Genomic DNA, 15,490 nt, shown 5'->3' on the forward strand with positions numbered 1-15,490 from the left:
ATATAAAAATTTGTTGGTGAATTTAAGTATTGCTAGATTATTTATGATCACATGCAGTATATATGTTGATTTATTAAAGAAAGTAGATTACTAAAATCGATTAATAACTATTTTAGAGTTAATTCAATTAACACTAGATTAAAAAAATAAATAATGCATAACATGTTACTTTTTTGTTAATCAAATTATTATAATTCAAATTAATTTTAATAAAATAACTTAAAATTATAATTTTAATCTTATCATGTTCATTATACGGGTAATTATACTTGTTATTATTACTAATTTAGGAATGGGCTAACATATACTAAGCATGATTCATGTGTTTGTCATCACCTTTTCAGCAAAAATCTTCTAACTAAACATTTGTTCTTTTTCTTTTTCATCATCTTCAATTAGGATGCATCCTGAATTCCTGATAGTAGTATATAGAACATTGCGTAGCACCATGCAATTCCTGCACAAAACACAAACCCAATCAAAATCATAATTATTCTATGTTAAATATAAAGTACTCTGAAATTAGCAAGAGAGAACAATGCAGTCATCAAATTTTGACACATTATAATAACTATCAGAGTGTAGATATTGATATTCCTATTTCTATATTGATTGATTTTGACATGAATAATCTAAAAAAAAAAAAACACGGAGCAGTAGAGACTAGAGAGAGAGTGATGAAGCGGAATACGTGGCGGTCAGCGAGCTCTGCGTTTTTCCACTCCGTGGACTTTTCCCAATCAAAAAACGAAAAAAAAAAAAAAAAACTGACCCTTCCTTCCTTAGCGTTCGTTACGTTAACTTTCCAATCACGAAGAAGAAGAAGCAACATGGAGCTGTGGAACAAAGCTCGAAGTTTAGCGGCAGAGGCAGCAAAACGATCTCATGACCTGTCGTTTGGAGCTTCCAAGCTTTCCAAAGAATTCGCCGCTCAAGCTTCCGAGCTAAGCGCCCAAGCCATCAAGCGAGCCGATCAGATCAAGCTCCTCGCCCTCGCCGACTCCGCCACCGCAACCGCACCTTCTCCGCCCGACGATGTCGACCTCGAAGCTTTCGGCATCACCGACCATCTCAGAGAATTCGTCACCGGCATCACCGTCACCACCTTCCGAGATTTCCCTCTTCAAGGTTTTCTTCTTTCTTTCTTATCCTTTTTTAGGAATCTTAGGGTTCGACTTAGGTGCAGTTATGTAAGCTTGTTCAATTGATGCCGTTCTGCTCTTCGTTGATTTATCTTAGTATATTCTAAAGTGAAATTGAGTGCATTATAGCTTTAGTGATGTTTAGTTTAATCCTTAGTCTTAGTATAAATAGTGTTGGTGAATACTAGTTCTGTTTATTGTTAATAGGAGAAGCTTGTGTTCTTAACTTGCTTGGTTCCTGTTTGCAGATGATACTGAATTGTCTGATGTCCCTGCTGTTTCTAATGTTAGGCAGGACCTAACCGATTGGCAGGAGAAACATGCCAAACTTGTTCTTTCTGCAGTCAAGGTATCATCCTCTTAAAGTTTGATTAGTATTAAATCAAAGAATAAATAAGGGGTTTTGAGGATTAACTTATTAAGTACTTTGTTTAGATAACTGCATTCTTTCGTGGTGCTTTCATTAAGAGAAGAGCCAGTGATATTAAAATCAATTCTTCATTTACTGTAATCTAAACCATGGCAGCTAAGAAGTAAAACCTGCTTTTTCTATAGTGATTAGTGACTCTGTCTTTTACATGCTGTTTCGGGTAGTATGTAGTAACTACCATTTGCCCAATATTATAGTTGAAATCTTCACATGACATGATATTAGGTAAAAAAGTTTCATGTATCCTTAAAAGCGTTGGAGTGGGAAGTCATGAGTAAAGTAGAGTACATGAATTCTAACCAGGATAATTGCCAAAATGGAGCTCATGTTTGCAGCATGATAGTGTATTAAGTGGCGTGGTATTGAGGATAGTCTGTGGATTTCAGATGTTAATTATTTGTGCCTTAACTATCATCCTTTGCTGTTTGAGGAGGAATTGGGTGTAAGTTTAAGAGAAAAGAGGGAGGGAGAATGGAATAGGTTAAGGGTGCAATAGCTAAACCATCCCAGACTGTAGCGAGGTATAGTAAAGCTTTTCTTTTCCAAAAGTAGCTTATAAAAGCTAGCTTTTAAAAAGTTGTAGTATCTATATTTTGGTAAATTAAATTAAAAATGACTTTCAATATGTACGAGCAATAGCAAGTGCACTTGGTAAAATAGTTTTTAAAATTAAAAAATACTATAATAGATATTAATGTAAGAATTAAATTTGGATATTAATTAATGTATGAGGTAATATTAGACTTTTTAATTTTGATAAACACAAGCCATATTTGAAAAGTTCTACCTTAGGTGCTTTCAAAAATACTGTTATCTTTTAAAAGTTACAAGCACAAGCACATGGTGTTTTTGATTTACCAAACGTAAAATGAGGGACTTGTGCTTTTAGCACAAGCACCTCTTCAAAAAATTTTACCAAACCAAGCCTTATTTGACCGTCAGTTTGTTGGATCCACATGGGGTAATTGGTGAAGACATGTTACCACGAGAGAATCATAACATGTGTTCCAATCTCCAATTATATCGTTTATGCAAATCGACTATTTAAAGACATTACATCTTTTTGCATTAATCTAGCATGAAGATAAGATAGTTTGCTAGGATTTATGGCTTGGTTTATGTATACCTGCTATTGTTGTTGTAGGAAATTTCAAGATTGAGGTATGAGCTGTGTCCACGTGTTATGAAAGAGAGGAAGTTCTGGAGAATATATTTTATACTTGTGAATAATCATATTGCACCGTAAGTCATTTATCCTGTGGCTGCAGTATTTTGGTTTTCACTTTTCACATTAAATTTTGTTTCTGACCTCAGTAAATTTGATAAAGGATTATTTGGTCTTCATAGTCTGAGAAGACTACAAGATCATGTATTCTATGAATGCTTCCAAGTTTTTTTTATGACGCAAAACATGCAGAGATTTTTTAAAATTTTATAAATATCACTTACTGTAGGCATTTAACATTTACTTTTTAAGTTAGAATATTGGAATTCATACATTTTTGAAGGGGAGCCTTGGAGCAACAATTGAGTTATCTCTGTGTGGCTTCAAGGTCACGGATTCAAGCCGTGGTAATAGTAATTACACTGGGTTAACACGGGATACTTATGCATTGCGTTGCCCTTTTTTTATTGGAATTTGTACATTTTTTTTAAGGTTTGCGAAGTATCTAAAAGATTCATCCCCATCCTTGACACAAGGAATTACACTCAATATTTAAGGAACTTCTTTGCTGTTGGAAATAATTGTCCAATTTGGAGATTGTACTTTTGTTACGAAAACTCAATATACTTGTGAGACAGTATCATGTTAGTTTTACTCATACATGATTTATATGCCACGTATTTCTAAAAATTACCTCTCCTGGATTTACTTTTACTGTTTTGTGACTTTGGGTAAACTGTTTTATCTTGTGATTTCTGATAGCTATGAGAAAAAGTACATGGAAGATGCTAAACTAAAATCATCTGAACAAGTAAAAGATCAGACAGTGATGGAACCATTAGAAGTTGAATTGACCTCTAATCAAGAAGTGCAGGAAGTGAAAAAGGAGACTAAAACTAAAACTTCAACAACTGAGCAAGACTTGGATGTATTTCTTCTGGGAGATGCAGGAGACAGTGACAATGATCAAGGTACACCTTATCAATTTATCCATTAAAACCTATCATTTATTTCTGAATAATCTGGTTTATTACTAATAGGCTTGGTGCATCTCCAATTATAATTTATATCTCATTTTTCTTAAGTATCAGAATAGTTAAAAGGATATTAATGATATTATAACAAACACTCAGAGTTATGCCATGCAATTTGTCTATGAATATTTTGTCTTATACTTGATACATGTTTGGTCCTTTGATTTATGCTATTGTCTGGAAGCTTTAGAGAGGACCATATTGAGCTTCAATCCCCATGTTTGGATGGTTAATAAGATGAGAAAGGGGAAGGTGAAATGCTGTGAAGATTTGGATATATAATCCTTAATTGAAGTTTTTGAAGTAACTGAAATTGATGTGATCAATGCAAAACTCCTCCTCCTAATTAACTCACAAGTTGAAGACAAGCATTAAAAGAGAGTTTGAGAGTGGATGATTCCTTTCACATTTCCTTTCATTTAAACTCCCAAACGCCAGGAGTAGTTTCCATTTGCAAATTTCTCTTGAAAAAATCTATTTAGAAATTGTTTCTTTCCATAAGCTAACTCCACTAGATGGACTACGATTTTCTTGGTGTTTGCCCATTTGTTATCTAGACTGGCCATATTCTCAAGTATGGGAAAATTTAGTGGGTGTATTCAAGAATATTATAATAGTTGTTATCTTGCTGAGCATAAAAAAATAGTTAGTATCTTACTCTGGGGATATAAATTGGATTATGGAACGTAAATTATTGTGCAGTAGGTGTTTCATGTCCACAGATTCCCAAATTAGTCCATCAATTTTGTCCTCCAAAGATTTTGCAAATCAATTTGGTCCATCTACATTTAGAACGAACTGTAATATTGAGCCTCAATGCATGTCATATACATCAATATGTACCTGAATATGTAACGTGAATTTAGTCTGCAAGCTTTGATGAGAGTTTAAATTCACCATCAACCTCTCTCGTCTTTCAGATAATGGCAATGGGGGCTTGGATGATGATTTAGACAACCTGGTGGAAAGTTCCGTAAGTATCATACTATATGACTATTTGTAATTCTACTAATCCACTTGATAATTTTTATTTTCATTTTCTTCAATTACAAAAGCTGAGGAAAAATTTAGCCTTTGGTATAAGTTATAATGTATATTACTATCTTCGTTTTTAATATAATCTGAATTGACCAATTTATTTGAAACCTTGCTTGAATGTGCAGGATGATGAGAAATGAAAATCATAGATGTTGCGTGAACTTGTAGGGTGACATATAAGTAAGTGGTTGCAACATGGCCGAGAGAATATTCATGATCAAATGTTGCTTGCTTTATTATTTGACAAGACACAATTGCTGGCTGAGCTGTTCCACTTTTGCTTAAATTTATTAATTTATGCAGCCACCCTTTCATTTCGTGTTTCTAATTTCCCCCACGTTGAGGAATGAATGTCGACTTTGTTATTGTAAAGAATGTTAGTATTTTATTAGGCGACTAAGTTAGTTAAGTTATTTAACTACGTCTCTTATATATAGTATTATAGTGTATATAAAGGAATATTAAATGTACACGAGCAATTCTTCTATTAGAGTAACTTGTAATCTAAAACCCAAAAAGCAAAAACGAACAAAGCGATTGAAATAATTGAATAACATGACAGTTGTGACATTCTATTGGAGCTACAAACGAAGTTTTGGAGTGTTCGTGAACATATAAGTAATATCAACAAAAATGTTGTGTATATAAGAAATCAACTATTAAGTTAGTGCTATTTCACATATTATATATATATATTTTAGTTTTTCACGTTATCTCCCAACCCGAACTAATTTGTTGAGATATTGAGTTTCATTTAAGAGTTTGTCGATGGCCAATAGGTTGCTGCATGCACAAGGTGTGATTCGAATTTCCAGCACTTCTTTAAGCGAGTAATCATTAGACTAATCTAACTTGGTTATAGTTTTTAATATATATTATTCGAATTTTCGGCACTTCTTTAAGGCTGAATTTGGTTTAGCATTAGAAAGAAGAGAAGCACCACGTTTGAGGGCATTGAACGCTTTCTCTTTATATTTGGATACTTTTTTTTCTCTAAACTTAGAAAATCAAGTTAGGATTGAATTTATTTTTCTTATCAATTCTACCATTTATTTTCTTACTTGTAGTCTCTTTAGTATTCAAATATTTTAAATATATAATTATATTTTTTTATTAAATTTTTATTTTTGATTTTGTATAAAAAAATTATTTTTATTTGACTATGTTAAATTTGTAAGTGTAATTTTTGTATATTAATTTATTATAATAATTTTGTTATAATATAAATTATTAATCCCATTAAAAAGAAGAAAGTAAATAAAAAACTAATTATAACTAAGGATAAAGTCATAAATAATAAAAATTTATAGTTTAAAATAATATTAAATAAAAGAGAATCGAGAGTACTAAAAAATTATAAGTAATATAATATAATAAAGTATATTTTGATATATTTTTTATATCTTATTTTTGTTTTTGATATAAAAATATTTTACCAATTTTTATACATTATTTTTATTTTAGTAAATAAATATTAATTTTATTATAAAATTAATTAATAATATCTATTTAAATATTTAAATTAAAATGATAGAATAATATAAAAAATTTATTTAAATTGATGTCTATTTTAATAATTTTTTATCTAAAAATAATTTTGAGTAGTATAATTCAAATAATATTTATTTTACTATAATTCATTTTGATATAAAAATTACTAAATATAAATTATTTTAACATAAACTTATTTTTTATTAAAATTAAATTTATAAAATTAATTTTATGAACGTGAGCCTAATGAGGAAGGTAGGTGGGCGTCTTTAGTTGACCCTTTTTTTTTTGTTTGATATAAATCTTTAGTTGACTTTATTCTTTGGTATTAACCTAGGTGGCTAGGTCCATAGAATGTATGGTTCCTTCTCAATAACCATTAACCAGGTTGGAATTCATTTGATTGACCCACATTTTTTTATATTTTCATGGGTTTCGACTCCTCTAAGATTCAACAACACTAATAAGAGTGGTTGCAGATCATTATTTCTTACACCATTTAATTTCGATCTTGTAGTTGTCTAAGGACGTTAGTCTCGTTTTAATAACAAAAAAGAAAAATATATTCATTATTCCTTACACCGTCTTTGCAAATTAGATTGCTGCTGTTGTTTGCTTCTTTATTTGGCTTGTCTATGACAACCTTCTTGAGGGTTTCTGTCTTTCTGAGCCATAGCAATGTTTTAATTTAACTTTTAAATGATTGATTTTTTGTTTGATTTGCTTAATGTGCATTCAATGTCATGCCCCCACATAACAGGCCTTGAATAAAAAAACCTGTAGCATAACCTCCCTCTGAGGTCCCGGATTAATCATTAGGAACATTTCTTATTCGATTATGATTAGCATCCCAAGAGTTTTTATTTTTTAATTTTTTATGGAATTTCCTAGTCTAACACTAAGAATTCATTCGTCGCGTATTAAAACTCTATTTAAGATTTTATTGTTGACTAATAAATTGTTATATATACAAAATAAAATTCAAATACAAGAGTTTTTATTTACAACTAGCTTTGTTATTATGTGTTTGTTACGTTTATTTTGGGGCTTTGCAATAATACATACCACATCCAATCAATTTTTTTTAATTTCTTGCCAATATGTTTTGCTACTTGTGAGAAAATCAATTAAAATTGCCAGATATATATATTTAGTGGCTGCTTATCAGTAATGATAATTTGGCATATTCTGCCGGTACTTTCTCTTATTTATTTATTATTCAATTATTAATATTTTGTTCACTTATCCGGCTGGGATATGAATTGGAATCATGTGAGTATGTCTACATGTTAGTCAGAAAACTGATACTGCTGCCTTTTATTGTGGCCTTGTGGGTAACTAAGTAACTTTGTCTTTGTTTTAGTTTATGTTGTTAGGTAGCATTTGTTTTTAAAAAAAATGTTATTTGTACATTAAAATTAGCCACCAAAATTAGTCACTAATATATTTGTGTATAAATATATCTATGATTTAATTTATTTTCAATATGTATTTATATTTTAACATATATTTTATATTGATAGCTGATTTTAATGGCTAATTTTGGTGTATACATAGCATAACTCTTATTTTTAAATACTAAAATTGAGATTGGAAAATTAAAATTCAGTATTGCATTTGATGACTAGAGACTGAAACTAAAATTTCAGTCATTTCAGTATATCAAAAAGTAAATTACAAGAAACTGAAATTTTAATATCATTTTTTTCAAAAATACTCTTATTTAACTCTTTAAATTCCAAATCTACCTCTTAATCTCTATTTTTATTTTAAATTAAACATAATATTGAGACATAATTCAGTCCAGTATATTTTATACCAAACATAATATAAAGACTTAATTTAATCTTTGTCTCTCAGTCTCTGTCTCACAATCTTAACTTCTCAGTCTCAGTCTCCCTCTCAATCTCAACCTTAATGTGTTTTGTTAAGTGTTATATGACGGATTAAATATGGGTTAACCACCAAAAATACCTCCAAATTTTGTAGACACTGACAATAATGTCCCCCACTTTTATTATCGACAAAAATATCCTTAAATAATTAAAAAATGTGCACGAAATGTCCGTTCGTCAAGTGATGCCTTCTCCGTTAATGAAAAAGCTTATATGGCAAATGGAGATCTTACCTGGAGCCATTCCCAAATTTCTCAATTCATTAACCATAATTCCTAATTGCAAAATGAAAATGTGATGCATCTGAAGAGGGGTTCAACCATGGATGGAGCTGGAATGAAACGAAAGTCTACGTCAATGGCAGAAGGATGCAACGATAGGTGTGAAGATTCTGGTTCAAAGCAGTATGATGGTACGTGTCTCTATTCTCTTGCTGTTATTGCACTAAAATCGAAGACGAATGCTAACTCAGGGAGGTGGTTTTTTCGGTGCCCACTATGAAAGGTAAGCATGACTTGGTTTTTCCTGTGTATGAAGATAAAGTATCCTTGTACTGTGCCATAACCCTCATAATGTAGAACCTCATCTCTTCTAGCACTGTTAGAATACTTTTTTCTTTCATGTCCACTATTGTTGTATTAAATGATTCAGCATTGTTGTTGGTAACATTATCTACTTTAGGCCAATCAGAAAATCCTGATTTCGACCATGATGATTGTTTATAAGTTGACAAGTACTCCCATGCTCCTGCATTGATCCGCTTGACATAGGCTATTGTATTTTTGAATTTCAAATTGGCCAAGTACTTTTTTGTCCTTCCATCTCTTGTTCAAGTTCTACTAGATGTGTATCACAAAAAATTTATGTGGCACTTTTGGCATGACTTCTTGGAGTGCTGGAACCAGCCCCTAAACGAAATATTGAAACCAACATTCAATAGTACAATAGAAGTGCACAAATACAAATAACTAAGTCATTAAGATTTATAAATTACCTTTTGTTTGTCGCTCATGAAGTTCCACCCAAATTCCTTGTAATCCCCGATATCTTCATGAAATAGCTGGAAGAACCATTTTCAATTTTCTTTTGTTTCAGCATCAACCACATCATATGCTATAGGAAATAGATGATTATTCGCATATTGTCCTACAGCCGTGAGTAGTTTTCCCCCCAAAATATCCTTTAAGAAAGGTTCCATCAAGGCAAATAAAAGGCCTATAACCACGCTTAAATCCTTTCTTATATGCCTCTAAGCATATTTATAAACGTCTAAACTTAGGCAAATTCTCTGGCTGTGGATTTGTGCTCATAGTACATATAGAACCAGGATTCGCCTTAAGCAGCTCCCATAAATAATTGCGGTAGCTTCCCATACTGTTCCTTCTCTGTACCAATGATATTTTTTACTGTCTCCACTGCCCTATAAATCATTCGCTCACCTACACTTATGTCATATTCTACCTTAAACCACTCTTCTGCCTCCCTTTGTAGCAAATTAGGAGAAATGCTAAGCTTGTTAACTAACTCTCCAGCCATCCATCTATATATTACTGATCTAGATTTGTTACTCCTAAGACAGGTGTGCTTATTAACTAAAGTCTTGATTTGAAAATTTGGTAGAAAATTTTTTCTTGAACAATACACCTCTCATGGACAGTCCTGATTATAACAAATAACTCTGCATCTTAAAGGCTCAACCTTTAAAAAGAACACTTTTCTCCCCATTTGGATATTAAACTTCTTCACATCATCCTTGAACTCTTACATCGTTGCAAACTCCATGCCTAGCTCGAGTCTAACTTGGCCGAAGCGTGCATGAGGATTGTGTTGTGGAAATATCGGAATCCCGTTTTCATCATCTGATTCAGCCAAACTGTGGAGATTCTCAGACTCGTACTGGAACTCATTTTTTTTACCCTCACCAACTCCATCAGCATTAGACTCTTGTACAGGCACAATCACTGTTGGGGCTTCATTGTCTCTGGGAGGAATAATTCTCTGCCCTGATGGTTGTGACTTTAAGTGTCTTTTCCTTCTTCCTAATTTTCTAAATTACCTTTCCCTAACTCATTATGATTCTCGTCTAGAATAACATAAAATAAAATACCCGGTGTTAACAACATGGCAGTTCAGTATTTATATGATACTTAAATTACATAATTTTTCTAAATGAAATTATCTTCTACTGCAGGTTCAACATGTAGATTCACATCTTCACTTGACACTTCTTGTGCAGATTCTGCTTCTCCTATAGCTTCTTCAGTTAGTGTTTTCCCTCCTAATTTGGTGATGTCCAATGATGGTGGCCTTGCGTGTTCTTTCTAATCCTCTTTCTAGCATGTCTACCTATATTCTCAGAGGTTGACTCATCAACTATTGCATCTTGGCTCTCCCTATTTTGTTTCTTATTGATTTCATGTCCAGCAGTTTGATCTCCCTCAACTTGGGGTGCCTTAGTTGGTAGTACATTAGTGGTCTTTACACTATTGTTGTTTTCATCATGCACCGCAGAATCAATATTACCCATCTCTTGACTTTCATCTTCATTACCATTGTACTGATCCTCCATCACCTCATGTTCTTCCTGTCTTTCATCATTACCACAAACATCCTCATCATTCACCTCTACAACTTCTACCTTTTCATCAGATACATCGACTTCATTTACGCACTCAGGATTTTCTACAACAGCATGCTCAAAATACAAGTGAACCCTATTACTATTTTTCATAGTTGCCTCACATATACTAACAACATCAGCATCCCTCTTAAGTGGCCATAAGCCATTTGATAAGTCAACATCGGGTTCCAACCAATGGACATCCTTAAACCCTGCGTAACTTAAATCGAAAAACAACCCTTCTACCAGAAATAAATTACAAGTATCCACACATACCCTATCAATGTTGCTAACAGTACTCCCAGAATATTGCATTTCACCCTTTTGATTGCTCTCTAACCTATCCATGTGGTGCATCACGAACGTTATGAGTGTTAACATCTAAAATTCTAAGTAGAGAAAAGACACATTTTAATACTAACAAAGCTCCAATTAACTACTAAAATTGTTCTTCCAAAACAAAAAAAAATGAAACTAACTAAACCCTAAACCAATACAATACAGCAAACAACGCATACACCAAAAAACAAAATTTTAATGCCCGAAAATCAACATTGTCACATATTTAGTTGCCATATTTTTTCCATCAAAGACCATATAACCACAACAACATGAACGAAACAAAGTTCCTAACGGAAAAGATAATACGCATATCTTGTCAGATGAACAACCACCAAGATGCGACAATGCCCCTCCAAATCAGCGTCGCGGCAACGGTGGACAGATGATGGTCTTCGACGGTGACTTGAAGAGGAGAAGATGGAGAGGCAACAATAACTGCATCGTTAACTTTTTTACTCTCTTTGACCTTCTTTTACAATTTTAACTTCTCAATGCATTAGTTGGAATTAGGTTATTAATTAGGGATTAGGGTTAATGAATTGGAAAATTTGTGAATGAGTCCAGGTAAGATCTCTGTTTGTCACATAAGTTTTTTCATTTGCTATATTAGACATTTCCATTAACGAAGAAGGCATCACTTGACGGACAGACATTTCGTGCATGTTTTTAAATTATTCAAGAATATTTTTGTCAATAATAAAAGTGGGGAACATTATTCTCAGCATTTACAAAATTCGAGAATATTTTTTGTGATTAACCCATTAAATATTGATGTATTTAGTCTTATTAAATTAGCATATTAATTTGTCACATCAGTATTTAATTTAACTCATGATATTTAGCAGAATAAATTAAAAGTATGAATTAAAACACAAAAATTAATATTTTATTAAGAGTATAAGATGAGATTGTTTATGGAAAGTCTCATTTCTCAACTAATTTTTTATTTGTTTTTCTAGAAACGGTCATGGATCGATCCCACAATTTACTCATTCATGACCTTCTAGTTATGGAGACATTTCTATATAAGAATTATTCCTAATCCTGTTATATATATTGGTTTTTATGTCGACATTCACTTTACCATTTGAAACACTATTGATATTAGGAGTAATAAAATTAGAATTAGATTAAAAATAGGAGAATCATGAGGGAAATTGAAGGTACAATTGAGATAGAAAAAGAAGATAAGATTTTGTTATAAGCATTTTATACCACTTAGATGATAAAAAAATAATACTACTCATTTAGTTAAGTTCATTATCTCTTAGTGTGAAACTGGACCGTGAGAAAAGCTGAGAACAGAAGTAAACTTGACGCAACAATAATCAGAAGAGAAGAAAGTTGGAACTACTTTCTAATCTTTGTTTTGATGATCAAACTCTTTCAGTCATGTCTTATTAAGAACTTATTTATTCTTTTTTCTTCTTTTTTTTTTTTCAAAGAAAATGTTTATTTTTGTTTGCAACTGATTCCATCCCAAAATGGCATCTCAAATCGAAAACCATTTGATTTCAATTTCTTTCCCCTCCCGTAACTAATATATTTTATTTTTGCTGATGATGTATAATAAGCATTTCCCAAATTTATTTAAAATAATGCTGTCTGCGAAATTAAAATTATTAGTTCTTATAATAATGTTAAACTATTATCCTACGTAATCTCAAACTCTAACGAGGAGCAAGACTTTGAAATAATCCAAGGGAATGATTAAGGCTTATCTTATCTTAAATAATGTTTTGTCATATCATATAGACGACTCACTGTAACTTGTTTTATGTTGGTTTCTCACGTTTCTAGATGCTATATGTGTTATGTGTATCGTTATACGAAAATAGGTAGTATATATTTCATGGAGTATTTCATTTGATTAGAATAGCAAATTAACTACATTGGAGGCTATATATTATATAATTAAAAATACCAATTATGTTCACGGGTGCATAATTGATTAAAATGATAGATCATAGATGTTGCTTTTCTTTAATTATTACAGTAGCCTCAAGTTTGAATCTAAATCTAAACTATAAAAATACTAATATTAGAAAATTGCGCTCTAGAAATTTTTGAGAGACAAAAGTTTTTAATAATTTTGACAAGTCCAAATGCTAAATTATTTTTAATAAATAAATTTTATTAATTTATATATATAAATTCTGATAAATATAAATATAAATTATATTAATTTGTGTGTAAACTCTAATAAATATATATAAATTATGTATTTTATATGTGCACATTCTTGTAAATGTAGATTATAAAATTTTGCTATCAAATGTTAATTCAAAATATAATATTTATTAATTATGTAGTATTATTAAATTGTGTTGCTCTCATAATTCTCTAAATCTCTAATACTTTAACATAACTTAGTTTTCATTTGGTTGGTTTGAGAATTTTTTAATATGTGTTAGGTTTATAATTTTTTAATTTTAAATGTATAACTTATTTTTTTATTTTAAAAATATTTTGATGAGAGGCTACGAGAGAGTGGCTGCTAGCAATATTGCGGTTCTAGCAAAAAAGAAAAAAGAACAGAGAGTTGAGAAGAGAAAATGTTAAACTATATATGTATTTATATACAAAGTTAGTCACTAAAATCAGTCATCAATATAAAATATATGCAGGAATATAAATATATATTGAAAATAAATTAAACCAAATATATTTTTATACATAAATATATCGATTGTTAATTTTAGTGACTAATTTTAATATACAAATAACATTTTAAATGATAAAAATGAGATTTTAAAAAATTGGTTGATAAATAATTGGTTTTTTAGCCGAATTCGAAGTCAATACCATTTAGTTAGATTCTAATATGATTATGTTTGAAAGGTACCAGGCCTGAATAGAGAAGAAGGGAGAAAGAAGAGTAGAGAGAATTTTGTGATTGAATCTGAGATTAAACTTGTGAATTGAACTACTGGTTACAGTGCTAGAGTGTTCTGCTATATATATATATATATATATATATATATATATATATATATATATATATATATATATATATATTGGTACAGAACAGAGAATGAGGGTTATAACTATCTAAAGCCAGCCTGGCATACTCAACAGACTTCTCTAACCGACTAACTAACTGAAATGCTGTGCAACTAATAACTGAAATGCTGTGCAACTAATCTGAAAGGCTATGCAACTGCTATGCAACTGCTTTCAACTGAATTCTAACTCCTTTGAGTACATTACTCTATCATGCTCCCTGCTTTCAACTTCTTTTGATTCTTCCACTTGATTTGAATGTTTGTTGCTGCAACTAGAATCCTCTGCATAACCCCTTCTTTCTAATTCTCCTGTCTTCTGTCTTCCTTCTTCACTACTCGGCCTATTTTCTTCTATATTCAACAATGATCGAAATTGCAGAAAGGCAGCACTAGGTAGTGCTTTTGTGAGCATATCTGCGATCTGCATTGAACCAGGGATGTGGCTAACAGCTACTGCTTTCTTTGTTACATAGTCTCTGACAAAGTGGAGGTCAGTCTCAAAATGCTTTGATTTTGAGTGCAGGATGGGATTTGCAGCTAGCAGAACTGCACTGAGGTTGTCACAATACATTAGGGGTGGAGCTGACAAATCTACCTTTAGTTCCATCATCAAGTTTTTGAGCCATATTAACTCAGCTACCAGGTCAGCTAAGGCTCTATATTCAGCCTCAGTGCTGGATCTTGCCACAACTGTTTGCTTCTTTGCACTCCAAGAGATGAGATTTTTGCCTAGGAAGACACAGAAACTCCCTATAGATTTTCTATCATCTGGATCACCACCCCAGTCTGAATCACTGTATGCAGTGATTTGCATGGACTTGCTCCTATGCAGATGCAGCCCATAGTTGCAAGTCCCACTAATGTACCTCAGGATTCTTTTTACTAGCTTCCAAAGGTCAACGAGAGGATTGTGGAGGAACTGTGAAACTTTACTTACATCATAGGCTAGTTCGGGTCTTGTAATAGTCAGGTATTGCAAACTTCCAACTACTGACCGATACAGTTTGGGATTTTCAAAATTCGCTCCTCCAAATTTTGAGATCCTAACTGATGAGGGGAGAGGGTTTTGGCAGGGCTTGCATCCATCCATTCCAGCCTTAAAGAGTAGATCCTTTGCATACTTTTCCTGAGTAAGTAGCAGTCCATCATCGCTCGTTTTAGAGACTTGTATTCCCAGAAAGTAATGCAGGTCACCCAAATCCTTGAGTGCAAACTTGCTGTTTAATTGTTCAATCACCTGATTTATCTCAGCGTTTGAGCTTCCAGTGATGATGATGTCATCGACATACACTAGAACAAAGAGACTAGTCCCTTTGGTGAATCTTGAG

General features: G+C 31.9%; 1 protein-coding gene across 1 annotated transcript; it reads left to right on the forward strand.

The window, feature by feature from the left end:
* Positions 1–397: 397 nt before the first annotated feature.
* Positions 398–5,223, forward strand: LOC107634806 (uncharacterized). The gene is made up of 6 exons (XM_016338223.3): positions 398–1,128; positions 1,391–1,491; positions 2,717–2,814; positions 3,500–3,708; positions 4,692–4,744; positions 4,935–5,223. Exons 1-6 carry the CDS (start codon positions 498–500, stop codon positions 4,947–4,949), a joined length of 1,107 nt encoding a protein of 368 aa, XP_016193709.2. The 5' UTR covers positions 398–497; the 3' UTR covers positions 4,950–5,223.
* The last annotated feature ends 10,267 nt before the right edge of the window (positions 5,224–15,490 follow it).

The sequence above is a fragment of the Arachis ipaensis genome, chromosome B1 (assembly GCF_059453495.1).
Source record: "Arachis ipaensis isolate K30076 ecotype BB chromosome B1, ASM5945349v1, whole genome shotgun sequence".
NCBI lineage: Eukaryota > Viridiplantae > Streptophyta > Magnoliopsida > Fabales > Fabaceae > Arachis > Arachis ipaensis.

What these genes read in the sequence shown, in the direction of transcription:
- LOC107634806 (XM_016338223.3), top strand. Translation starts at nt 498, where the DNA reads ATGTTAAATATAAAGTACTCTGAAATTAGCAAGAGAGAACAATGCAGT. An exon ending in CCGAGATTTCCCTCTTCAAG is followed by an intron (nt 1,129 to 1,390) that starts GTTTTCTTCTTT and finishes TCCTGTTTGCAG; the next exon opens with ATGATACTGAATTGTCTGAT. An exon ending in TTGTTCTTTCTGCAGTCAAG is followed by an intron (nt 1,492 to 2,716) that starts GTATCATCCTCT and finishes TTGTTGTTGTAG; the next exon opens with GAAATTTCAAGATTGAGGTA.